Here is a 25496-nt window from a genome sequence, read left to right on the forward strand (position 1 = left end):
TGTTTTAGAGACATTTTATAGTAGAGCTAATGGATATTTTATTGCTTTATTTTGTTTATGTTAAATAAAGCTTACGAATCATATGCAGGTTACCAGCAATATTCAGTGTGTAAAATATGCTCAGCAGTAATGTCTAAAGACTACCAACTGCACTTGGATGCCACTCTTGGGAAGGGAGGAGAGGGAAAGAAATCTTTATTACTTCAGTGTACTGAAAAAAAAGTCTCAGAGTCAATAGGATTAACACAAATAAACTTCTAGAGAAGTTAAGATGTAAACACTTCATGCTAACAGGACATTCTCTAAAAAGTGAAATAGTGAAATTATATAGCAAGCATTCCATTCAAAGACTAAAGGTTTTTGACCATATAACAGATTTTATACATGCCGTTTTAGGGAGTAACATGACAGACTGCAGTAAGACGAAAGCAGGGTACTGAAAGTAGTGTGGAAAATCAGTTTCTTCAGACTGGAAATAAGAAGAAATAGGATTTAGCCCACATCTACACTACCATGGGTAGCCATACTTGGATTTTTGGCTTGTATATTCAGATCCAAGTAGCTTCAGCCACATACTTCTGTACTTCCTACTGTTTGTAGGGGCAAAGCTCTAGAGGGAACCAGTCTTCAGGGCTTGAGTTTTCCACCTGGAAAGCTGACTCACAGCTTATTACAGTCAGCACAAAAGCAGCATGGATAAAATAGGTCCAAAATGACATGTGATAGCATTAGCAAGCCACAGGAGCCTTCCCATTAAGGCTGAAGAACTGGGTGTAGCTTTTACTACTAATTCTGGCTACCTGCACTAGCTCAGAGCTCAGTGAGCACGGGGAATATAAAGCCAGACAGGTTCATCATGTCTTACCACGTCTGAAGATCTTTTTGCACGCTAAGAACAATAGAGGTCAAGCTAGCAGTTCTGCAAAACCTCACGTATCTGACATCTTGTCTGACATCCTGCAGGTTTCTTCAGTCTGGTGTGCCTCTTACCGAAATAATTTCAGTTCTGTCTGTACAAATGGCAAACTGGAGAGCTACTCATATGACTTCCACAACTATGGAAACATGAGTATATGCAGCCCAGAATACGCTGTGAGTGCACACTAGTCTCTGAAGCTGGCACTCATAACAGCAGTTAGCGTCTCAGGTTTTCAAATATAAGTGTGCCTGCCGGGTTGAAAAAAATCGAATATTCATCAACAAAGCAACAGCTCAAACAGAACAGCCTGTCTACCTTACTCAGAATTTCCATAAGGGCAGAAGATAGACTGCCTCTGGATAGCAGATTCAAGCCCTTGTGGTACAACAAATGATTAATTACTTCCATGTAGCTGTTAAAATGATTGTAAACCTACCTATCTGGTTCCGATTGGGTGAATAGAATGCATTGACCACTGCAGCTCCAATGATCCATCTAAAAGTAAATATTGAATGCAAGTTAACCATGAATTTTTATAAACATTCTTTTCGCTGAGTTATTCTTATTCAAAATTGCAGGTTGTACATAAGGAAAGGATTGGGGTCAGGAAGAAGGATGCTACTGGACACAGTCATAAGGAGATACTCATACCAGGAAATAACTGATCTCTCATTTATTGGCATCTTTCATGCAAGAGAAATCCAAGTTAAAGCAAGATATATTTTTGTGCTTCAATGTTGAATAGTCACATTAGGGTGAAATGTGGTAGCTGTTTACCAGGTCATCTAAATTCTAGGGAGAAAGGAAATGAATAATATTACATTCAAAACAAAAACTGGCATTTAGAGGACATTGAGGAGCAGAAGGCAATTGCTCAAATTGGAAAATAGGATCAAACTTTTCTGTTGAAAAAATATTAATTAAAACCAAAAAATCATAATTATTGCAAATCTGCAGTCAGAAATATGCAAGTGCAAATATGCAAGTCTACATTTGGAATCTAGGTATTTCATAGATAATGAGTATTAACTCAATACATGGTTTTTGTTTGAAGTAAGCCACTTTGGGAAACTTTATTGGTTTCAAACAACTCTTTATTCTTGGTCTTTCTCTTCCATTCCTTCTCTATTTGCCTCAAACACTCACAGTCAGCCTGCTTTACGAAACAGTTCAATAACAGTCTGAAGTCATAAACTCAGGTTACATATTCAACAGCATTAATGCAAGATAGTCCTCTTCCCATACCTCTCGTCTCTACAGCATCTTGTGGTGCTCTGGTTGCTGTATCCACCATTAGCCTGACATGACTGCTTGTGCACTGCTCTGGAATTAAATCTAGTTCCCTGCTTAATAAATACATAACATTTCTTTCAGGATTTTTTGAAAAGCTGTTTAAAGCTTAGACTGTCTAGCAGAATAGAGAGGATGGCTTAGCACAGTCTGGGAACAGGAAAAAGTGGCAGGAATAAGTCATTCTGATACTGCCACTAACCTCTCTAACTCATGCACAGAGAGGCAGCAGGAGCAGAACCTAGTTTTGGAAGAGGCCATTGGAAATTTTCAAGACGATTTTGATCTGAAAGCCGGTCTGTTGTCAGAATACATTCTGTCTTGGTCCATAAGCTTGCCCTTGGCATGCTTGATATGAAATGTTTGTAGCTGACTGGGTAGCTTGCAATAATTAACCCTTCCTCTTCTCCCTATGAAAGAAGGGTCTATGACTGTGAATAATGGCTTCTTTTTCTTAATTGTAATAATTAGCTAGTAGTATCAACAATATCAGTTGTATACTCTCCTTCAATTTAATTAAAAACTGATTTGGAGTGATTAATGTTTTTATGTCTCCTTGTGGAAGCCTTTCAAGCCTCTGGGTAGACATCTCGTATAATTTGCAGATTATACGAGAAATTGCAACTTACTGGTATTTGACATATCACCATACTATCAGGCAAAGAAGGCGCAATTCAGAGCTTAGAGAAATCTATTAAAAGAATCCCACAAACGTTTTCAACAACATCAGACTGTAAAAGGCAGTGCTGATACAGAACAATGTTCATGGATGAATAAAAGCAATGTTAAGGAAGAACTTTTGCCATGAAGAGCCTCAGTATTGGTTCAGTAAAGTAATGAGGAAGCATAAAAAAATACTCTTGTTTAGCTGACTGATCAGAAAACACAAAATGTGAGCACACAGTAGAAATGCTTAAAAACTTCCAGTTAATTACTCATGAATTATTCACCAAGAGAGTTATAGCCACCATCACAGGAAGAGAAACAGAAAAGACAAACAGGCTTTGCAACCATTAACTTGACCACTGCTTCTCAGAAGCAGGACATAGGCCGGGAGCATACTAGTGAGCAACATATCTAGTTGATGTTAGCTCTCTTGCTCTGCCTCTCATCACAAGGGTCTCTGTCACTAATGCATTCAGCAATAGCTTTCCCAGATAGCTGTGTTGGAGGTATTCAAGTTGGGATACCAACTAAACTAATAAAAATTCAGACTGGCTAGCTCATGGCTCAGAAATCAGGTCAGATTGCAAGGCATTTTTTGGTTGAACACCAAGTCAGGGCTTCTGGATATATTCCTGCCATGGAGTTGGCAGGAATTCATCTACATCTGAAGGACTGGAGGGGTGGTCCTGGTGAAGCTTTGCAGTAATGTTTCTTACTCACTAGCAGTGCTTACTGCTCACTTTGGAGCCGTTTGTTATAAATTATAAACATGCTACTTTTATTTAATCGTTTTAAAACAAGTGCTAGTCTCAGGCTCTCTCAAAAAGAGTAGCGAACTGTGAGGCAAGAGCCAGGCACATACAGGCACAAGACCTAAACTTCACTCAGGATGCATTCAGGGAGTAAAAGAAGGGATCATGAAGCAGCCAGAACTGCACCTACGACAATTCCTGAAAAATACGTTTACACTTTACTACGTGCAGGCTGTGAAGAGATTGGCTGAAAAGTAGCTATTTAAGTATGGTATCACTGAATGCTGCAAACTGAAGATGGTACTGAACTGGATTCAGTGCTCAACTTCAAGATATTTCCATATTTCCAATAGAATTTTGGCCAGAGTATTTTAAGCTTTATTTTTTGCTCCTGGTTATTAACTTCAGGTTCTCACCTCCTCCTTGCTGAGTTGCTGGAAAGATGTGTCACTGATTTTATTTAAGTAGCTTCCATGCAATATTTGAATGTGAAGCAGCTTGATGAAGGATTAGAGAGAGTGCAAGAACTGGATGAACCTTCACTGCTACAGGCTAGTGAAGAAATTTCAATTTTAGGGAAAAATTTATAATTAAAAGATCACAAACATAAGCATTCTCAGTTATCCATAGCATATTACTTAAACATATTAACCATTATTTCAGAACTTAGGATGTGTATGTAGTGTGCAGTCTGGACACTCACATATCTTGGTCAACTCTCTCTCGAAGTTTCTTTAGGCTCTTTTGGGCTCCAGCTCTCAGGTTTTCCAGGATGTTTTCAAAGTAGTTGTGCTCACTGAAGTTTAACTGGAGAAAAAGATAGCCCTGTAGATTAGTAAGTTGTGTTGAAAGAGGAATCCCTTGTGCCACTGAATGCATCTTCTAAAAATGTTTTGATTGGAATGTATCACTTAACAGTCAGCATTTTGCAGGCATTAATTTTTAAAATACTCAACACAATCAAGTTTGTATGCTGTCCATCCATTTGGAACTGACAGCTGCATAGGTAAAATTAGTTGAAGTAGCAAGGCAGTACGTTTAGGTTATTATATGCACTTATTGAGCTGCATATAGCATACTTACATTAGCATATTCCTGATCTAATTTTTCATTGTGATCTTCCAAAATATAATCTGGATAGCCAATTTGTTCTTTAATTGCCATTGCCTACAAGAAAAGAGTTTATCATTTCCTCTTAATTGTAATTTTTTAAAGTTTCAGTGCATACAGTGGTTCAAATTCCTTTTTCAATGACCACTCACCTGTTAGTGAGAATTTAGAATCAAATGTCTGATGTGCTCAGATCTTGATAAAATGCACCTTACTGTCTAGTGATAGTGCCTTTTTTAAAGAAGAGAGCATACAGTCTTCCTCCCATCTCCAAGTGAGTCCAGCCACTATGGCAGTTTTGTAGAAGCTAAAGCACCATATGTCAGGACTTGGGCTTAATCCTCATGTAATACCTCATTTCTAATTTGGCTCAAAAGACTCATTAAAGGAAATAAAAATGTTTGCAAGCTAATAAAAGATTAAGAAAAACAACGATTGAATAGGATAATGGATAACAAAGGATCATGTCCATAGGATGCTGGTGCTTTTTCTCTCATTTGAAGAGGAACTGGGAACAGTGATACTACAAAATTCCAAAGATTTCATATTTACAACAGAATACTGAAATTTCCCGGTATCTCTGACCTTTTCACGAGCTTTTTCTTTAGATGTCTCATCCATCCACTGTAACTCCTCTAGGGTCTCAATGAACGCTTCACGGATTTTGTCTATTAAATCTCTGACCTAAAAGAGAGGCAGTAAGAACTTAATCATCTACATGCTATTTTCTCCAGACACAGCTAAAGGGGTGAAAGGCTTCCTACTGAAAGCTGATGTCCCTTATTTTTTGTTCTAAAATATAGTACTCAGCATTTAAAAGAGCATCCCAAATATGTTCTTTTGCCTTATAATGCCTGGTTGATGGACACTCTTTATTTGTGAGATGTTAACTGGAGGTACTAATGTGGAAGCAAGGGAAATATTGATTGAAATAGAGAAAACTAATTTTTATACATTAATTTTGTTATTTTTTTCCAGGGAATTTGACCAAAGTTACATCATCATGTGGCTGCCCATATTTTTTTTGTTCTTGATGGAATACATTGTGCTTGCAAAAAGCAGAGGAGTACTTTTCATAAGTGGAAAACATCCTGCTAATGCTGATCAGAATATTGAACAATAGGAACAAAATATTTGCCTCCAGCCCCGAGGAACAATAGCTTCTCTGGAAAATATAATAGGACAACATTGTTGGTACACATGCAAGGAGAAGGGGTGAATAACTGCCATAAATATTTCTTACGAGTTTTTATACAGAGGTTCCCACAAAACAAGAAGAGGTAGTTCCAGAAACATTGGCTCTGTAATGTTCAATTTTTTTTGCCATTCACTCATTGTTGCCTTTTCTCTTATGAAGTGTCCCAACAGCAAACTTTTAGAAATGAAGAACCCTGTGAGGAGGCAGCTAAATGGACTGTGCACCCCACAGCCTGAGCTCATGGTTCTTGCCCTTCAGGATGACTTTGATTAAAGATGTCTTTGGAAACTATACTCCATCTTCACTGCATATAAAGGAAATAATAGAAATGCATCCTTGAAGATATGGACAAGGTCCTGGGCAACTTGCTCTAGGTGACCCTACTTGAGCAGGGGGGTTGGGTAAGATGAACAGCGTACAATAGCATTAAGGGTAAACTACATACCATCCTCTTACTCTCACCAGCAAATGTCTCCCTGACATACAACGCTCCCACTGCATTCTCCATGTTGTTGTTGACATAACTCACACACTCCCTCCAGCGGGCTTCTTCCACTGTTGTCCCATAAAGTGCCTGGAGTATATAACATCACAGTATTAATTCTGCCTATACAACTTTCTTCCAGATCCTCTGCCAAGTGGCCTAAATAGGAGGCTAACCTAAGACAAAGGTTTCCATTCTTGTGATTGCCGTTTTCTCAGATTTATGTTTTGGGATTCCATGACATAACGATGTCATTGTATTGACAAGAACTGGATTTGATGACAGAGTCTCCTTCAGTACTACTCTATAGTCTCTTTAGGAAGAGGAAAAACATACCTTCCGGTAGCTGGCCCGAGCATCCTTGAAACGCTGACTCAGGCTGCTGACTCGATCAATTACCAGTCGCCAAATGAGGTAGTTCTGGATGGTGCTGTGTGGAAAAGCAAAGCTGAGTTTAACTCCCTTTAAAAATCAACTCTAGTGCAGTCAGTTGGAGAGGAATATTAATTCCGAATGGAGATGACAAAGCAAGCAATTGCTGCCAGTCATCAGTTCCATAGCATCTACAGGTGTCTGCTATTATTTAGCACAGGCTGGTTAATCGTAAAGGCATCCAGAGTGAGGACCATGTTCCCTGGTTTGTTTAGGGACTAAATTTCTTATTTATTTTCCCACTTTTTCCCTTCTAGAATGTAAAAAGAGTTAAACCCTATGCCCCATTTTCTATTTCAGTGTAACCTTTTCTAAGCATTCAACAACTAGATGAGATGCTTATTACATGAGATCTTAGGAGACATGAATGGAATTTTTCTTCCAGTGCTCTTCAGAGAAAGGGAAGCATTACCCCTGTTTTACAATGAAGTGGTAAGATCTCTTCTCAGAAACTAGTATAAACTGGTAGAACTAGAAGGTGGGCCCAGTAATTCACATTTTCACAATACTTCTGTGACTCTTGCCCTAGATCTTCCCCAGTTTCTTTACCTTGCTGAGTACTTTGAGATAATTGCTTTGAGCTCTTGCAGGTAGGGCATGCCATATACAACCACCTCCTCTTCTGGGTAGACCTGAACACTTACTGAAGACATTACACCTTGGATGAAGAAGGTCCAGTTAAACTCCTAGGCAGAGGAAGAGACAGATACATGGATGCCAGGTATTTCAATGCCTCGTAATTGTTATGCCTTTCTACAATCTCTAGGATTGTACTTTCTACTGTTAGCAGTAGAACCCAAATGTGAGTAGAGCAAGCCTACTGCATATACACATCTTTCTTTGCTTATTATTCTAGAAGCACTGAGGTCCAGCTGCTCTCAGAGTATCACGTTGGAAGAATTTACTGTGTTCCAATTTATGTTAACTGATTATTTGGAAGCTCGGCCATGTTATTTCCAGAATTTGGTTTGGAGCTCCTATGAACCAAAGATGTGATTCACTTATTTCTTCTATGCATAGGACTTTCAAGCATTTCTTTTTCCTTGGGATTCATGGATTTCATTTCCTACTTGGTATAAAGAAAGAAAAAATACAGCAAATGCTGTAGCTGCATTGTTTTTTTAGTAAAAAAAATGCTTTCAAAAAGATGGTTAAGATTAAAAATTGAAATGATTTTTGTATCCATTTTTGTTGCATCACTGATGAATTCACAAAGCCATTTCCAATTGACATGATACTAAGAGAAGGATGAGAATAGTGGACTGCTCATTAAACACTTACATTCAATGCAAACTTTTCCTGTAGCTCTTTTAGAGTCATTTTGTTGTATAACAAGGTCACATCATGCCTTTCTTCTGCAGGGGTAGTTGCCTGAAGATATTCACAAGGTTATTACTAGAATCAACTGACACAAGTGTCAATGGCATGAATCACATGAATGCACATGCACATATACACACTTCAACAATACTGAGAGTAAACCAGTTTCTTTTGGAAAGAAAGCTCATTTAACTGTACCCTGTACTGCTTTCTACATTTCAGTATATCAATTCATGCCCCACGATCAAGAATTTTCAGGAGTACATTGAGCCAAGAGATTCCCTCCACCTTCTTCAGGATGGAAGACAATGCTTTTAGAAGTCTACAGCACCTTAAATTACCGAGGATGTAAGGAAGTTAGCTCTGGTGTTACCATAATGCATGCTAGAGCAGAAGGTAGGTTATCCAGCTTTAGCAAGTTCCCAAGAATAAGCATGGCTGGAACTAGAAGAGACACAGTAAAAGTGTATACGGTAGGAATAATTATAGACATAATTATAGACATACAGAAGCTCTGATTGCTGCGCTACTCAAGCCATAGCAAGTCTCCTTCCTCCTGCTCTGTTCTAAGCTGCAAGTTTTGTGCTGTGTTGAAAAGTTCTGCACAAAAGAGCACAAGAGACTTTTTTCCCCATGCATTCCCTCAAGTTCTTAATTTCTGTACTCACATTTGCAATCTCAGTTTCAAGCTGCATAACTTTTGCCATTTCCTCTTGGACAAAAGAATCATCTTTAGACATATTCTTGTCTTCTCGGATCATTTTGGCAACGGTGATCATGAACTGCAGGTAAGCTTCTCTGACCTGCACACACAGGAAATAAAGCCTGTGCAACTAGCATCACGAGGAAAAAGTATCCTGTCTCTCACGCTTCATTCAGCAGTCAATTCATGTTATTAACTTTTACAGGGCCCTGTGGAAAAGTTCGGTCAGTGCCAATGACACGGCACAGCCTTTGTCCTTATCTCCAATGCAACCCTCTCCACTCCATTTTCCTGCCTTTTTTCTACTATACTGGATACTACTGCAATACCTAGGACCTCAGTTCATCCTCATCACAGTGTCATTGCCAGTTTCTAAATATGTAGTGAAAGTGACACTGTTTCCCTATGCAATCCAGCTCCCTGGAGTTCTGCATTAAAATTATTACTCAAGCAAGTACAAAAGCTCTGTGCTTTGAAACACACTGTGGGAGTAGTGATACCTCCTAGCTAAAATATCAGGGTAAAAAACCCCAAAGTTTAAAGTTCTGATAGTAAAAATAGAAATCCTCCAAATCCTTTGTTTTCAGTGGCTGAAAGAAAAAGCTCTGTCTCATGGTTTCCAGTGATGCCTTTGCTTTATTTCTATTAGGAAGGCAGAGCTGTGAGTTATGCCTCAAGATGGGCCTTGAAAAGATATTTGTCTGCTGAGGGAGTACAGTTTTTTGATACAGGAAGGTTTAATATTATCGATTATTCTTTCCTCCTCCATAGGCCTTGGAACCCAGATAAACGCAGTAACTGTTGTGAAATGGAGTCTGGACAGTTACATGATAATGATTTATGTTTTTAGGCTGAATGCTGAGGCCGTAATCAGGCCAGACTCCCACAGGCCTCCGTAGGAGTTTTGCCAAAAGATGCTGGACTAAGCACAGGGGGAGTATAGGTCATCAGTTTGGTTCATTATTTATGGGAAGTGAGCTGTTAAATAGCAAATAAAAGGGGGTTGTGTCTCCTCTTTATTCATTAGGATTAAAAACAAATCCTTAGCGCTCCCCCTCCCCCTTTTTATAGCTTCAACTTTAAAATACATTAAATACTATTTGTTTGCTTGCACAAGTACTTGTAAATCTGACTTGCATCCATAGATGCATAAATATCTCTGCTTTCTAATATAACTGTTACTATAAAAGTGAAACTTGCAGAACAGAATCCTACTTCCAGCAGCTACTAGCAGACTTCAGAGCAGCTCTCTGCTGTTCCCAATGCAACTACATGTGGAGATTGTTAATCTGTCTCATAATGTAAAATACACAAAAAATGACAGTTTACAAAGGTAGTCAAGAGGAAGATGTTAGAACACAATCCCATTAAAATTTCATAGCATTATATTTTAGACTATATTTGGAAAAATATTCAAATACATTGAAGTCAGTGGAAAGACTCCCACCAGTCTCACTGAATTTTAGATCTATCTTTACAACCACTAGACAAAACAGTCTGAAATGCTGACTGCTGTTTCTCTGTTTTCCTTTCTATTCACGTTAGGAAAATTAGTTTAATGCTAGATTTCAAATTTTCTCTGTTAGCAAGACATAACTGAGAAAATAAAAAGTACTAAAGCAGTATTTTCAGTTTGGAAACCGATAAATTTTCTAGCTATGTTTGCAACAGTTTACTATTTACAACCTTCCCTTTCCCCCAGTAGTTTTGCTGGCAGAGATAAGCAACATGAACATAGTCTCTCACAACTTCCATGTAATTGTGAATGTCACAGTCTAATTTTGATTGTTACATAACATGAAGGTATATTTGAGTTTTCTAAAACACAGAGATAATTAATAAAAGCTGTTTCAGTAGCATTCTGGAAAAAAAATACATGGAATACTTACCTTTTGATAGTTGCCCCCATTAAAGTAGTAGTCTCTGGATGGCATTCCTAAACTAGGTTGGTCAATCTGAAGGAAATCACATACATTTGGTCAGGAACTGGTGTTGTCAAGGGGTCCTTGAAAGGCATCATAAAATGCTGCACATGCCACCCTTTCAGTATCAGAACGACCAAGAGTACACTCTCACCAAACAGTGAAGGAGAATTTTAGCCTTCTAGAAACTGGAGTGAGATAGAATCTACATCATCTTTCTCTGAATTTATAGATAGGAACAGAATGGCTACTTAGCATGAGTTAGTAAGCAAATCTTCCAGTAATCACTGAGGTTTCAGAATAAATTTGAGCATTTTAGAAAAGAAGCTGCTTCTCTCCAGGGCTAGATTTCATGCCTAAGAATACATGAATGAGCTCTTAAATATTATTTATTTACCTATTTTAGAAACATACGATGTCCTGCTATATATTACACTGCACCAGCATTTTGCAAGTCACAAGAATTTACAACCCTTAAATGTAAATCAACAAAGGTCCATTGATTTAATTGACACTAAAACAAATTACGCTACCATGAGATGTCTCCCAATGTGAATTTGGGACAGATCTGCAGCTAGAGGTAGAAATTGTTGTATACGTTTTGCTTGTATTGTGCATACCCACTGATTTACGGAAAACTAATCTGCGTGCAGTGCAAATAATGACCCAATATGATTTTAGGATACATAAGTAATTCTCTGCAACTTTTTTCTTACATAAATGATATGTCTGTTGGAATCTCGGTCATCATTCCATACAAACATATCAATCAGGACACGTTTGTTAAATCTGGAGTTCATTATGGAGAGTTTTTCTTCCATGCTCCAATTTGGCTCTGGGAGACAAAAGAGAAAACATACATTATACAACAATCTACAATCTATCTATCTGCATGTATAGATAGAGATATCAGTATCTATATCAGGACTGATTAAGCTGTATAGCCTTCAGACCTACCGCTGAAATCATTTAAAAACAGATCGGGCATCATGTGAAGATATTTGATTTGTAGAGGACATTCCTGGAGTGGCTAGAAATGGCTAGATAGTGTTCTCACAGGCATTATCTATTTCAATGATATATAATCATTTACTGATTACTTTACGAATGCCTATACATAGCATAAATCACCCAGACCTTGTCTAGTTAGGCAACGGTGTTGCAAACATATACAAGTATTAGAACATAAGTTATATTGGTTATATTCCTTTTCTTTTCCTTTTTCATATTCATCCTTCAGTTTTACTAAAGCGTCTTAAAATGTCCAGTGCTCATGAATGAGATCTTCTAATAAAGGTATTAAGTTTACAGTATCTTACTTACACAGATCACTGCATGCTAAACGTGTCCAATATCCTGAATTTTTGTTTATCAAACAAAAAGATAAAACTGAGGATGTAATATAATGTCATTATCTTAGTTAGCCCAATAAATAATTCTGATTAAACACTACTGAACTCTTTTGGGCACAGCATTACCTTTTGTGCTATTCCAGTCTGCAGAAGCCACCGGCCAATCTCCAACCATCGTTAAGACCTCTAGTAGGGGCAATGAATCTCGCTGCTCTATAAGACCTGACAGAAGAAAAACAAATATTGAATTCTTTTTCATTCAAAAAAAATGAAGAAAAATAAGTCATGTCCTTAACATATTAAATCCGCAACTGAATCTGTTATAGAGAGAATAATCTGCAAACCATGAAATCATCTGTCTACCTCTGAAGAGGACTAGTCTTAAGAAAAGCAATGAAAATACTTCTGTTCATTTCAGTAGGGATTTTGACTGAAAGCCTTTGGAAACAATGAAATGGGGCACATTTCTTCATTCAGAAGAGAAGGCTTCGCATTGTTAACAGAGGTAGATAACCACCATCCATTCTTTTGGTGTTCCAGAATGCATATACTAAGCCTTATAGATGTACCAACGCATCTTCATTCACTTGAATGAGTATTAGCTTTCCAGGTATGGCCATGTGGGTTATACAGATATTGACTGGATTTTTGTTTGAGCTGTAGGTTTGATATTGAAACCAGTGGAGTTTCAATGGAACCAATGGAACAAGAAGAGACTCACTCTCATTCATGCATGACTTGTAAAGTATTTTAGCTTTCTGAAATGCTTCTCTGTCCCCTTGATCTGAAGTCTCCAACACACCTGGGGAAGGAACCATTGCAGTGAGATTTTGTCTTGGAGAGCTTTGATCTTTTACTGTAAAACTAGAGTGCTCCTTAAAGGTGCTATTAACAGAAAAAAGTTTCAAGAAGAAGGACATGCACACAGCTTGTCTTGCTCTCTCGGAAATCAGTACCAAATCACCTATGGCTAATATTTTAGTGGGAACAGGATGTTTCTACAAAATTGATGTAGTAAGAGATGGAGAGATTAAAGGACTAGAAAATTTCTCTCTATAATGTGCAGTAAATAACATCTGAAACTAAACACAAGTGCATAATCAAGGAGAGAGAAAAAACAGTGCAATCTCATTCTTACCTTTCAGGATGATCTCCAGCTCATCTCTCAGGATGTCAAAAATGCTGTACCTGGAGCTAGTTTCTGGGATAACATGCCTGTTGAGCCAGCCTCCACAAGCATACTGGTAGAAATCTTTGCATGGTTCAGTTGTTGGGTCCATGTTCTGAATTATTCTAGCAGCTATATATCAAAATCAGAGAGCTGAGTTCCAATAACCTCTGAAATTAACAAAAACTGCCAAGAAGGTGCTTAGCAAGAAGGCACCTTGCATATACTGCTCATCCTGGATAAGACTCATTCTCATTGTGAAAACTCCAAGAATCCTATTCTCCATTTATAGATGCAGGGAAGTGTCTGATGCCAGACTTTTGCACTGGATCTGGCAGTTTGCTTGCATAGGGAGCTTCTCAATGGGGGAGTAGAAGTTCTCCCACGGAACAGTGCCTTATAAGCATGCTGACTGGGCAAGGCACCCTTCTCAGCCTGAGCTCCTAGTTTAGGTACCTACCTGTGAAGTCAGTGTTTCCAGGGGGCAACTGAGAACACCTCTGTTGCAGTCTTACCTCTCTTGATTGCATGGGAGTGTACAATTTAGATGCCAAAAATTAGAAGGTGAATAGCCCTATGTGTACAATGCATTCTCTTTGAGAGAAAACTATGTCTAAGGGGATTTTTGTGCTACTTTATGGATGACTTATGTTGGTTAGCCACATCTTTATAGCTCAGGCTAAAGCCAGAGGACTGTTGACCGCACTGAAAATTTAATGTACTACTTCTTTAGTGTATGATATTCCTGGCAACAAAGGAAGTATACAATAGAGAAGAAAAGAGAACAGCTAAACTTGCTGCCTAAGACAATAATAACAATGTGTATCTAACCCAAGTGAAAGTTTCATTCCTCAAGAAAATTCCTTTAGTATATGCAGTCTTAGAGCCTGATCTATTGTTCATTCAAGTTGGGTAGCACTAACAGCATGTAAAACATCACCTCTGCAGTAATCATTCATAGTAAGACTCATTACCTGCTGTAACACATCCAGGTGTGCTGCATATGTTGGCTGAACTGGTGCCATAGTGAGTTTCTGCAGGGAGAGGAATAAGAAAGCAGATAAAATTAATTGTTCATGAAAGAAATTACTGCCAATGCCATTCACCAACAGCCATTCACCAGCCTTAGGGACAGATTTGTTTAATTTTAGAGCAAATGAATGTTACTGCCAGTAAAAGATCCAGTGACAACTGTGAAGACATTTCTTAGTAATTTTTCAGATTTATGAGGAAAATTTCTGTGAAAGTAGTACTACAGTAGTCCTGACAGTGAGTTTCAGTTCACCTGGAAGGAGGATAAGAACAGAATGGTTTCCTGCTAACTGTCTTCACAGGATCTCTGACACATAATGGAAGTATGATGTAAACTTCTATACGATATACTAGGTTGCTTTGAACATCTGAGCTATTTCTTGACCATAGTGACTGAGAGATTTAAACAGAGTAGAAAAGCTCATAGCTGAATTACTGATTTCATACTGCTGAGTCACAAAAATCAAACTGAAGCAAAGTGAAAAAAAACAGACCTGCAGCATGGCCAAAATTTCAGGTTTGCCCTGTAAAGATACTCCTTTGCTGTTCAGCAGGAAGGTTGTTCCCTATTCAGTAATGCTTAAGGCTAGTGAAGTAGTGTGTACCAGAGCTCTCCCTTAGGAGACTGTGGACCCATGTTCAAGATTGTGTTGTGCCTCTTGTGAGATGAACTGAAAAGCCAATTTTCAGTGATTCCAATGCAACTCAGGACTCCAGAAAGCATATCTGACTAAGTGTAGAACAAATTGTGCTAAGAGCTATGATCATACTGGTATTGCAACTGCAGCTGTGACTTAAGCAAACCTTTTTGATAAAATAGGAATTTTGTTCCATTAAGAACTAGGATGAGCCCGATTTATCACTTTCCTCAATAGCCTGAAAGCAATCAAACTTAGGAATTCCAGAGACCTTTATGATTTGCCAGTTTCTGCCCACACAGAGGGAGTGATAGAAGGAGAGTAAGAGGGAGCTTGAGAAATAGCAGTCAATGAAACCTCCGTAGAAACATTTTGCTGTAACTTCTGAAAATGAAATATGTGTGCCTGTATTACACAGGGAAATGAATCTGTCTGTCTCTTCTTTCCAGCAGAAGCTGAGAGGTGTAACTTGTAGGTGTCCTTTTCTCTTTTTGACCATTCAGTCTTGTCTGTGAAATTCTTTCAGTAAAGAAGCTAAACAAAAAGCCTGTGGGCTGCGAATACATCTTTGGTGAGCTGAAACTGGAACCGGAGAAGTGCCTAGCTCTTAACGCTTGGTCCTTTATACTAAAGGTACTATTATGAGTTTGAATGTAGTGATACATACAGTCTTGCTGTGAATTCAGAGCCATGAGTTCTGCTGTGAACTGCTGCTGAGGCCTTGGTACATGAATGCATATTTTTTTAGGCAGATTACTCAACTGAATGTATTTGTGATGCTGGTCATGTCATTTCTTTTTGTGTCTTTAGCTATAGAACCGGGATGGGTGGAATCTAGGAATCCCAGCATGATAAGTGGCCTTGGACCTGAGCACAAGAAAATTAATTTTGCTGTCTTAATTTCCCATCTGTGAAAATGGAATAGTTCAATATCTACTTTGTTATGATAGATAGAGCACTACTTCCATCCACACTGGAAAAGAAAAAACCTGCCACCACCACCTGCCAATAGGATCACCATGTTTTTAAACTTTTTTTTAAATACCCTTGCACTAGAGTGCATGCAGAAAAGTTACTCAAAAAAAATCCTTCCAGTGAAAACAAGTGTTTTACATGACAGCAAACAAGATTACAGTAATTCAGAGACAAAAAAAAAAAAAGTAGGAAAGAAAAGAGGGCTTTGAAGTTCTTCAGTGGAAACAACATAAAAAGCCCCCACTGTGATTGGGAATGTAACATTCAGGGTTTAATTCAGTGCTGTTGTGTTGTGTGAGGGTAGATCTGAATTAGAATAACTGCATGCCTTATTACGGTTTAATGGCTAGCAATCTCAGCTTAGGGTGAGCAAAATATCTGTAATAATTCAAAGCTTCACATACAGAAGTTTTACGTTTTTCTACAGGATGAAAGTAAGCCCAGTTTTTGGAGAACTTTCCTAAACTGTAATAATTCCCCCACCCCCACTCCCACCCCACCCCCCAAAAAAAGCAGCCCACGGCCTTTCCAATGAAGAAAAAAAACTCCTTTTAGAGATTTCACAGCCATACTGAATTTTTCCATAAAAGGGAAATAGTAGAGGGCAAGGCTGCACTACAAGTATGCCGCATTTCTTCCATCATTTCTCCGGCACCAGACAGAACCTATCTATCTGAAGCTTTTTTAATCAAAGCTTCTCCCTTTAATATACCCTGAAAATGTACAACTTCAGTTTCTGTTACCAAAGTGCTGTCAACAAGATTCTAACTGCCCTCATTCAAAAAGCCTTTGTGATCAGGAAAATGTAACTGAGCTGTATAAGCAGGGAAGCCAAATCTGTTTTGAAACTTTGGTCGCACATACAGAGCTCTGAAACTATGCCACAAAAACAGATAATTAAAAATGGCTGGTGAGAGGCTCAGTTTACTTTGAAAAGTGGCTCCTTTGTTTTTCTATCAATTATCTCTTTTATGCCTCAGTACCATTCCTGACAAAGATCCAAGCCAACCTGACTCTGTATGAGATATGACCACCGCTGCCCTGTTTTACTTCACAATGTATTTATTGGGTCTTTGCTCACTTGACTGAGGCTTTGTCAGTGCACCACTTGAACCTCAAATAACTAGAAACAGAAATGTAAAATGCACCCTTTGAATGTCTTGCCTGGACTACTCTCTGAACTTCACATTCTCAACTTGCTTTGCTAGAGAACAACCCCTTGGTTTTCAGTATAAACATACGCACTTATTTTTATATTTGTTTTTCTTGCTGGTTAAATTTTGGTGACAGGTTCAGCCATAATGACATAAATAGAGACTCCTGCTTTGATATTCACAGAAAAAAGCTGCTGCAAGTACAGAGTTGAGGAGGATAACTTATGGGTTAAACAATGTTGCATAAAACCTAAAAACCGAAACAAAGTAAATATTTAGCAGGATTTAGGTGGATGTAATATGAAATTTCTGAGCATAAACTCTTAACAGTGAGGCATGAGCTCATGTTTGACACTGAGGTAAGGCATAAAGACAGCAATCTATAGCAGGGGAAAATCAGTACAATTTGTTCAGTCCTGAATTCCATGTTCCCCCTGATGCACAGAAAGTAAACATTTCGGTGGAAGAGTTTGTGGGGAATCAAAACTTGTCCCCTCTCATATCAAACTTGAGATTCTCTGGAAGGCATTTCTCCATTTTTTCAGTCCATCTTGGAGGGAGGATAAGTGAGTATTGGAAAGAAGTGCAAGGACAGTATGCAGTTGTCTGAGAGTTAAAGTTAAGTTGTCTTCCAGAGAATCTCATTTGGCAGTCTCAGTAAGTATTAAGTTTACCCACAGATGCCTGTATGCAGTAGGGGCTTTATTTCTAGGTTTATGGTCCAAGATGAAGCATATACACTCTGAGCACAGACTGTTGCTGTGCCATTTCAAAATCCAACCTCTTACAATATTTTTCTTCTGTCTTAAAATCAGTCATTCAACTTTCCCACCTCTCTCTTCATAGATACCCTTTATTGGACACACTTTTTAAAGTGATCAAGGACAGAAGTCGGAAGAACAGAAATGGGCCAGAAAGATATCATCACTGGAACTACTTGTAGAGTACTAGGTTCTTCTGTGGCTAAGAAAATTCAGGAGCTCAGCTTTGTCGACCTTGTGTTTACACCATCAAGCAAGCCATACTACTTTCTGCAGTCTTGTAAGGAGAAAAGAGCCAATGAACCCTCTGCAGCCTGAAGACTATATCCTCATCTGACAGAGCACCTGACAGAGCACCATCTGAGGACTGACAACAGAGGGTAAGCTTTAATCTAGCTAAATAAAAGGAGTGGCCAACTGCTCTCCAGCAAAATAGCAGAATTCAGCAGGGACCTGCTTCAGACCCCAACAGATTCACTGTAGGAAATCCCACCGTTTTAACTTGGCTTTAGAGGAAGCTATAGAACAGTATTACATTTACTGGTCAGCAGGAGATTACAGGAATAATTTCCTGAACACTCTAAGCACTGTAACTCCTTTTAGCAGTTCATCTTTTGAATGCCCCCTTTTTTTAACATGTAAGTCCTTCATTGCTTTTCTCAGCCTTAGTGAAGTTTCTTTTTAGACAACAAAACACAAGCAAATCACACTATAAAGTCTCTGAAGTACACTGTGTTTAGTATTTTGCCACCGTGTTTTTTAAGGATTACAGATGGCTTGGGTCGGCACACATCGAAACAATTAGATCCACAGTTGTCATCAAGCAGTCAAGTGTGAGCTTCACCTTTCAGCACTTTATCAACTTCTCACACAGTTCTCATCTGCAGAAGTGCTGTCAACATTGCAGACTGCCTTTGCTGCTATTACAGCAGAGAACTGCTTGCAACTAATAATGTAACTGCTGAATTTAGCTTCTTTTTCTCTGAGAGGATTGTCTTTACCAGATAGCAGTATCTTCAAACTGTCTCGTTAACAAAATGCTTTCTTTTTTCTTCAACCTTTCTAAGGAATTATTATCTACAGTCTATGTGTAAGTATGGCTAACAGAGACGGAATTAGAATTTCAGGCAAGGATCAGCAGACTTTGAATATCTACCCACTCTGAGGTCCTGTGTTTCCTCTCATTCCCATTGGTTTTATATTCACATAGCTACACCCAAGTAAAACTGAAGAGTCTTGTCACTCAATGTAATTTCATTGTGAGTTTTGTGTTGGCCACCACTTCTTTAAATTCTCCATCTCTGTTGCAGAGATGCCTTATTAATAAACATTTACAGAGCCAAAGAATCACAAGGCACCAGTCTAGGAAACAAGGCAGAGCTTAGCCCCAGCCTCTTCTTAGTGTGCTACTGCCCAGTTTAGGTTTTGCCCTCAGCATGCTCTTGTGAACTCATTCTTCAGTGTACATTTATTCCATTCAAAGCACAGGAAATACAAGGGCATAACGTGTCTTTGTGAAATCCACTCCCAGAACAAGATGTTCCCCAGGGGTATAGGCTCCTTCAAGTAGGGGTTGTATTTCTGTTCTTTGTCTGTTCATTGCTTAACAGGATAGGGTCTAGGTGCATGAGCAGGCCCTCTAGCTCTATGACAGCCTCAATAATAGATGAGAACAGTGACAACCTGTGGAGTGCAAACAAAATATCTACTATCTGTGAGAAATTCTACAGCCTTGGAAGCCAGAAAGTGAATAAAAAAATCAACTAAATAAATAATCTGACTTTCAAGTAGACAAGACTGGCAATTAGGTGGGAATGTAAACCTTTTTATTGAGCTGTAAATGCTTTGGAATAGAGAGCGCTGTAAAAAGGCTGCCAAGATATATGTGTGGGTGATGATGGAAAGAGAGATTGTGGTGTATTTAGATTGAAAAATGAATGACTGCCTCCCTTTCTGTGTTCACCCAAATACTATTCTGCTGTTGTTACTGCGCTTCCTTTTAGCTTATTTAGCCATGTCTTTTGGGGTATGAAAACTTCTTTGGAGGGCCCAAATTCCCTTGTTCTAGAACTGCTTCTAGAACAGTATAATTGCATTGCTGTGTGAGCTGCAGTGTTTTTGCTATCTGGGTATATATATAAAACCATGCTCATTATTAACGTATATTACATGTATTATTGCTGTAACCAGAGGGCCAGGCTGTGCATCACGACACTCTTCTGTAAGCTATTATGCAATCAGAACAAAAAATATACTCCCTGAAACACAAACTCTATATATACATTCATATATTAAAAAAAAAAAAAAAAAAAAAAAAAAAAAAAGAGAGAGAGAGAGAGAACATAAGGCAGGAGAGCTAATCCTTTTAATTTTCCATTAGCTAAATAGCTTTAGTTTTTAGGAGCCTGTATGGTTAGTACCATGCTGATAAAGGATGTATGAAGATGGAGTGGAGAGCTCTGTGAGCTGAATCAGCCTTTAATAAGCAATCCAATGTCCCATTTACATTTCCAACACTAACATTTGAGTGAAATTAGAAATAGAAAAATCCTGAAGGTAACGTTCTTAGTCACAAGAATGCTGCTTAGCTGCATTTTCTATTGCTATGTGGGACTTACATTTATGCTGCCAAGCTTTGAGCAAAAATCACTAATCTTTCGGTAAGTTTAAGAGAGATTTCAGCCTTTCAACCGAGTGCTGAGTATGGGCCTAAATGTAGCTTCAAAACAGAAAAGAGTGGAGACTTTGACAAAACTTCTCAGGGTAGAAAAATTGTTCCTGTTCTGCATTTGAACATCCACAGGATGCACCGAAGAGCTCCTGCTTTCTCAGTTTCTTAGACTAGAATATGTATATAGGCACTATATTCATCTAAAAGATGGTGTAGACTAAAGCTCCTGCTGCCTGACTCCTACCTGTGAATTATGTAAAGCTAGTGGCTGTTCTGGGGTATGACTACATCTCAGTGTCTCCTGTTGTAGCAGTTCAACTGTGTATACCTAAATACGAATTGAAAGAGGGAGAAACTGACTCTAGGGCAGTGCTGAAGTCCTTTATGTAAGGCATGAGAAAACAGCCAGGAGGAGCTGTACACTGAACAGGACAAGCAGGTTATCAGTTACACTATCATTTTGCACGTACTTACATTGTGCTAAGGAATGTCCGTCTGTCATTTCCCAAGGAAATTTTAACAGCAGCTCATACAAGCCTACAAAATGTTTACATTTTGGAAATGCTTTTTCTCAGATACACCTTTCAGGAAAAAAAAAGAAGAAAAAGAAAAAGCACTTGCAGTGGCTTATTTTTTGAGGGAGAACAGACTTTTCCCATGGATTTTGGATGAAACCCACATTTGGGTTACATTTGGGTAAATTTTAATAATCTTGTCTGAATTTTGATTTGCCTGAATCCAAGGAGCAAGATGTAGAGCAGATTTCTCTAATCCTTCATGGATCCATGCAACAGAAGTCAGCGTAGCTCAGTATTTTGGTAAAGGAATTCCTACTCTAGGACCTAGCTCCAGGGATTTTTTTTTCCCTTCTGTCTCCTAGGGTAATAGAATAAATATAAGGAACTTTCTGCAGAGTATTATAAATACCTGAATTATTATGAATATCTGAATACTCAAAGATTTGTTCTAGTATTGGAACAAATGCTTATAACATTCAATTGCTGGTAGCACAGGAATGAAAACAATAAAAATGGCTTTTCTCATGAATTGATACTTGGAAATGTGCAGTGCTGGTGCACTTACAAGTGCTGAAGAAAACAGTTCACTGCAGGCAGGAGATGCAGAGACAATGTAAAGAGAAAACAGTGCCTTGCTTTAGTTTTGCTATTCAAATACATTGATTTTATTCTCTAGTATTTCAACAAAGCTCTGAAACCAAGAGGCATTCATGGAAATCACAAACATCAGGCAGGTGCTGCTACCAATCCTGTTTATTGCTTCAAAGATTTTTTAAAAGGGACTTTGCATTTGATGTGCTAGTGAAAAACTTAGTTTGGGGAGTAAGCATACTCTCCAGATAACATATTTAGGCAAACACCTGGAAGAAATATGCTTTGTTGTTGGGTTCCAGGCAAGACATTCGCTTGAAAGTCACTGAACTATATGTCACTAGAACTGAAATAATCCAATGTAATATAAAGTAAGGTATCTCTCTGTCCAGGAGCTCGCTGACATTTAAGAAAAAGCTTTCACATTGTAATAAGCAATCTCCCATGTAGATCTGCTAAGCAATTATTGCTTTATAACTTCTGGCTATAATAAATCTAGACTCAGGCTTCTACAAAATACGGACATCTTAAACCTTACACACACACACATACACATACACTTTGCCATGTTAGTGCAACATGGTTTTTATCTTTGTCAAAGCAGTGTTGGATTCAATAAAATGCACAGAAATCCTAAAACACCTGACTCTTGCATCACACAAATCCAACATAATCATCTCTGTGCATGAACTTGAACCAGGCATAGATAGTAAAGTCCCTCACATAAGTGAGGTCACCTTCTTCCTGTTGTTTTCATTTAGCTCTGCAGAAAGCCTTACATGTTGTTTGTAAGGGGAGGAGGGGAATTATTCACAGGTTCCTTACCTCTGCTGTTGGCATACAGGATCACCAGGGTGACTGCTGCACAAGTCATAATGAGCAGCAAGACAGCCAGACCGATTGCCACAAAGCTCCAGGATTGCCTTCCAGATTTTGTTGATTTTTCCACAATATCCATTTGACTTTCTGATTTCCCCATTATTGTAACTCTAAAATGAGGAGGGGAGGGTAAGAAATCATTAACAGCGCAGGTAAATCAATATAGGGGTAAAAGCATGACAAATCAGGGAGAAAAAGGAAGCAGAATAAAAGCAAAGACAGACAAAGAAAATTTCCAGATTATTACATGTATTTGTCCATTTGATTGTCCACAGATTTGCCAACCTCATTCTCCATCTCCTGTGCCTACCGGATTGATTGCACTCAGGATATGTTGCTAGGGGTGATGCTCTGGGTTACACTATCCTAGGCTCTCTGTGGTGCAGTGTCATAACTTGAAGAGCTTTCTTTGGGAAGTGTGAAAAAGTCTCATGACCAGGTTGGGCAGCTCCTTTCCCAAAAGCCAGTCCCCTAAGGGGAAGGAGGAGAAAGACTGCCTTCTTCCAGTATCGATTTCCAGTATCTTGCTCTTTCAAAAAACTTTCCTCTTTTCCTCTGTGGATGTGAGTAGCTCTGCTGGGCTCTGTTAACAGTAATAGAATCCAAAAAGAGCTGTCAGTGTCTTCAAGCTGTGTCTGCTCTGCCCTTAGCCGAGATGAAGGGTTTGGAATGCAGAAGACTCCCAGAATATGTTTCAGCTTCTGACCTCCAGCTTCTCGGTCTTCTGAGAGCCATGCCCAAACTTCTGAGCTCAGCTCTGTGCAATTCCTAGCTTCAAGCAACTGCTCCTGAGCAGCAGGGGGAGGAGAGGTTGCATCACCGAGGCAGACTGAAGGCTATGTACTCTGAGTCTGCAAGCAGCACAAGCTACACTGCTGCAGCTTCTGCTAAGTTTCCTCTAGCTTTTCTGAAATCTATTTCATTTTAGCCACCAGATTATTTGGCTGTTGTGCTCACAGAAGGAATGTGAAGTCAGAGAGGCACAAAACTATTGAAATCCTCTCACTCTGGCTGTGCTGGAAGGTTTTGGGTGAAATACATGCAAATAGCTTCTTGTTTGAAAAAATACTGACATATGGATTTTTGCACAGAATTCTTGTGTACAGCTACTTGGAAAATTATTAGGTAACAGCTGTGAAGGGCAGTAAAAGCAAGGGCAGAATGGGCATATGATTTCTTCTGGATTTTATTTTATTTTAATTTATAGTCATATCCAGAATTAACTTTGGAATGAAGGGAGTAGGAGGTTGTTTTTCCCTTGTAGGTTGCTTTATTGAGCCAGTGTATTTCACTGCCAAAGTTAACACTATATAAATCTTAAGGTTGATACCTCTCTTGACCTGAGCACTTCACCAACACTGAGTTCTGTGTGTGTTCAGGAGGAAATGCTGAGGACAGAGTAGGGATTTCTTTGCAGCAATCCTGTTTACTGGGAATGTACACATAGAATGTTCCAAGAATAAGAGCACAGACCTGCTTCCCTGAATGGGGTAGGAAAAAAGCAATGAATGCCAATCTCTTCTGCCTGGATTCTGAGCCCCCTCCTCTAGTCAGCACTCCGCCTCAAAATCTCTCTGAGTGTTTGCCTTTGTTTCAGGGTCATGTTACATTTTAGGCTTCTGTCAAATATGAAGGAAGCTATTCTGATTCCTCCATCTGAAGAGAAGTGTAAGAAGACAATAGTCTGAAAAAGTGGATGCACAAGACTATATTCTCACACTTGAATGCTATATTCTCATTGTGCTTGCGGATGCTGGGTGTCCATGTGTGAAAAATAACCACAGAAGGGAAGGTTATCTAGGACAGAGTTACACAATTAATTAGAGTTAAATGATCTCTCATATTTTTTTTCAGGGAGTTCCACCTCTAGCACAAGGTTATTTTCCTATGCATGTGAATCTTCCTGACTGGTGAACAGATTTATTAATACTATACAATGTATTTTTTGAGGCTTTGAGGAAGGTCTATCTAATTTAGTTCCATAATGTTGCAGTAGATGAGCACCTCACAGGATTTAACATAGTTATCTTACAACACATCTGTTGGACACTGAAGGGTGTTATTCTTCCATCGGCATTAGCCATTTCACAGATGGAGAGTCAAGATCCTGAGAATCTAGGAGCTTTATTCCTACTTCTTTCTATGGATGCCTGTTGTAGGCACTGTGACTAACGTGGTCCCTGCAGCTAAGAATGCTAGGAGTGATGTGACTGCTCACTACTCTGTACACAGACCCTAGCTCCCCAGGTAATCAAGAGATAGAGTTATTATGAACATCTAAGTAGGCATCTATAATAAGTAATTTGAACGCAGCCAAAGTGCCTTAATCAAGGTCATACACGTGCACCAAAGACATAGATCTCTCTCACGTCCTCAGAAAACTCACAGATTCCTACAAAAAGCATCGCCCTAATCATAAAGAAAGTCCTGCAGAACTTTTAAAAGGTGGGAGAGGAAATGGGAACCATATCACAAACCTTTCCTGCACCTCTAATGGCTTTACTTCCTGCAGAGCTGAGGAAAAGGTGTACCATTTCCAATAGGAAATGTAGGGAACTTTGGGTGTAGCAATGACATTGGCTTGCATTTAATAAAGGTTATCTTAGGTCAATCTGAACTTTAGATGGGGAAGTCAGCGATGACAGATATTTTGTATTTCGTTTAGTCTTGCACTTTAGGTCTGAAATAAATTGCTGAGTATTTCTAAATGTAAATGCTTCCGTTCTCAGTGATCAGACAGGTACCAGTGAGGAATGGTTTAAGCAGTCTGAGTCTGTTTTGGGTTAAAGAATGGGGGGAAAAGGAGAAAATGGATTAGTGAGTTTATCATGCTCCTTCAGGTCCTATTTTAGATTATTTTTTGACGTTTTTTTCTACAGTAGTATCTGGGTAAGCAATAGCAGTGGACTACTCAGAGCAATCATCTCAAAAAGTATGCAGTTGTTGCAGAGAGGTAAAGGA

General features: G+C 38.8%; 1 protein-coding gene across 5 annotated transcripts in view; it reads right to left on the reverse strand.

The window, feature by feature from the left end:
* The window catches only part of MMEL1 (membrane metalloendopeptidase like 1), a 33070-nt gene extending 9807 nt beyond the window's left edge, over positions 1-23263 (reverse strand). For 3 of the 5 annotated variants that reach the window (XM_062593214.1, XM_062593212.1, XM_062593216.1), the window contains exons 1-17: positions 22783-23263; positions 22482-22645; positions 14291-14350; positions 13287-13448; positions 12870-12950; positions 12275-12370; positions 11513-11631; positions 10764-10829; positions 8840-8974; positions 8133-8222; positions 7401-7537; positions 6756-6849; positions 6381-6509; positions 5323-5421; positions 4711-4794; positions 4331-4434; positions 1356-1414 (exon numbers count right to left, since the gene is read on the reverse strand). In XM_062593214.1, the coding sequence (XP_062449198.1) occupies positions 1356-1414; positions 4331-4434; positions 4711-4794; positions 5323-5421; positions 6381-6509; positions 6756-6849; positions 7401-7537; positions 8133-8222; positions 8840-8974; positions 10764-10829; positions 11513-11631; positions 12275-12370; positions 12870-12950; positions 13287-13448; positions 14291-14350; positions 22482-22645; positions 22783-22832 (1729 nt within the window). In that variant the 5' untranslated portion in view covers positions 22833-23263. Of the gene's footprint in view, positions 1-1355; positions 1415-4330; positions 4435-4710; positions 4795-5322; positions 5422-6380; positions 6510-6755; positions 6850-7400; positions 7538-8132; positions 8223-8839; positions 8975-10763; positions 10830-11512; positions 11632-12274; positions 12371-12869; positions 12951-13286; positions 13449-14290; positions 14351-21021; positions 21066-22481; positions 22646-22782 lie in introns of those variants that run through there. The other 2 variants (XM_062593213.1, XM_062593215.1) reach the window with 2 other exon arrangements.
* Positions 23264-25496: the final 2233 nt, after the last annotated feature.

Source organism: Rhea pennata, chromosome 22 (genome assembly GCF_028389875.1).
Source record: "Rhea pennata isolate bPtePen1 chromosome 22, bPtePen1.pri, whole genome shotgun sequence".
In the NCBI taxonomy this organism is placed as follows: domain Eukaryota; kingdom Metazoa; phylum Chordata; class Aves; order Rheiformes; family Rheidae; genus Rhea; species Rhea pennata.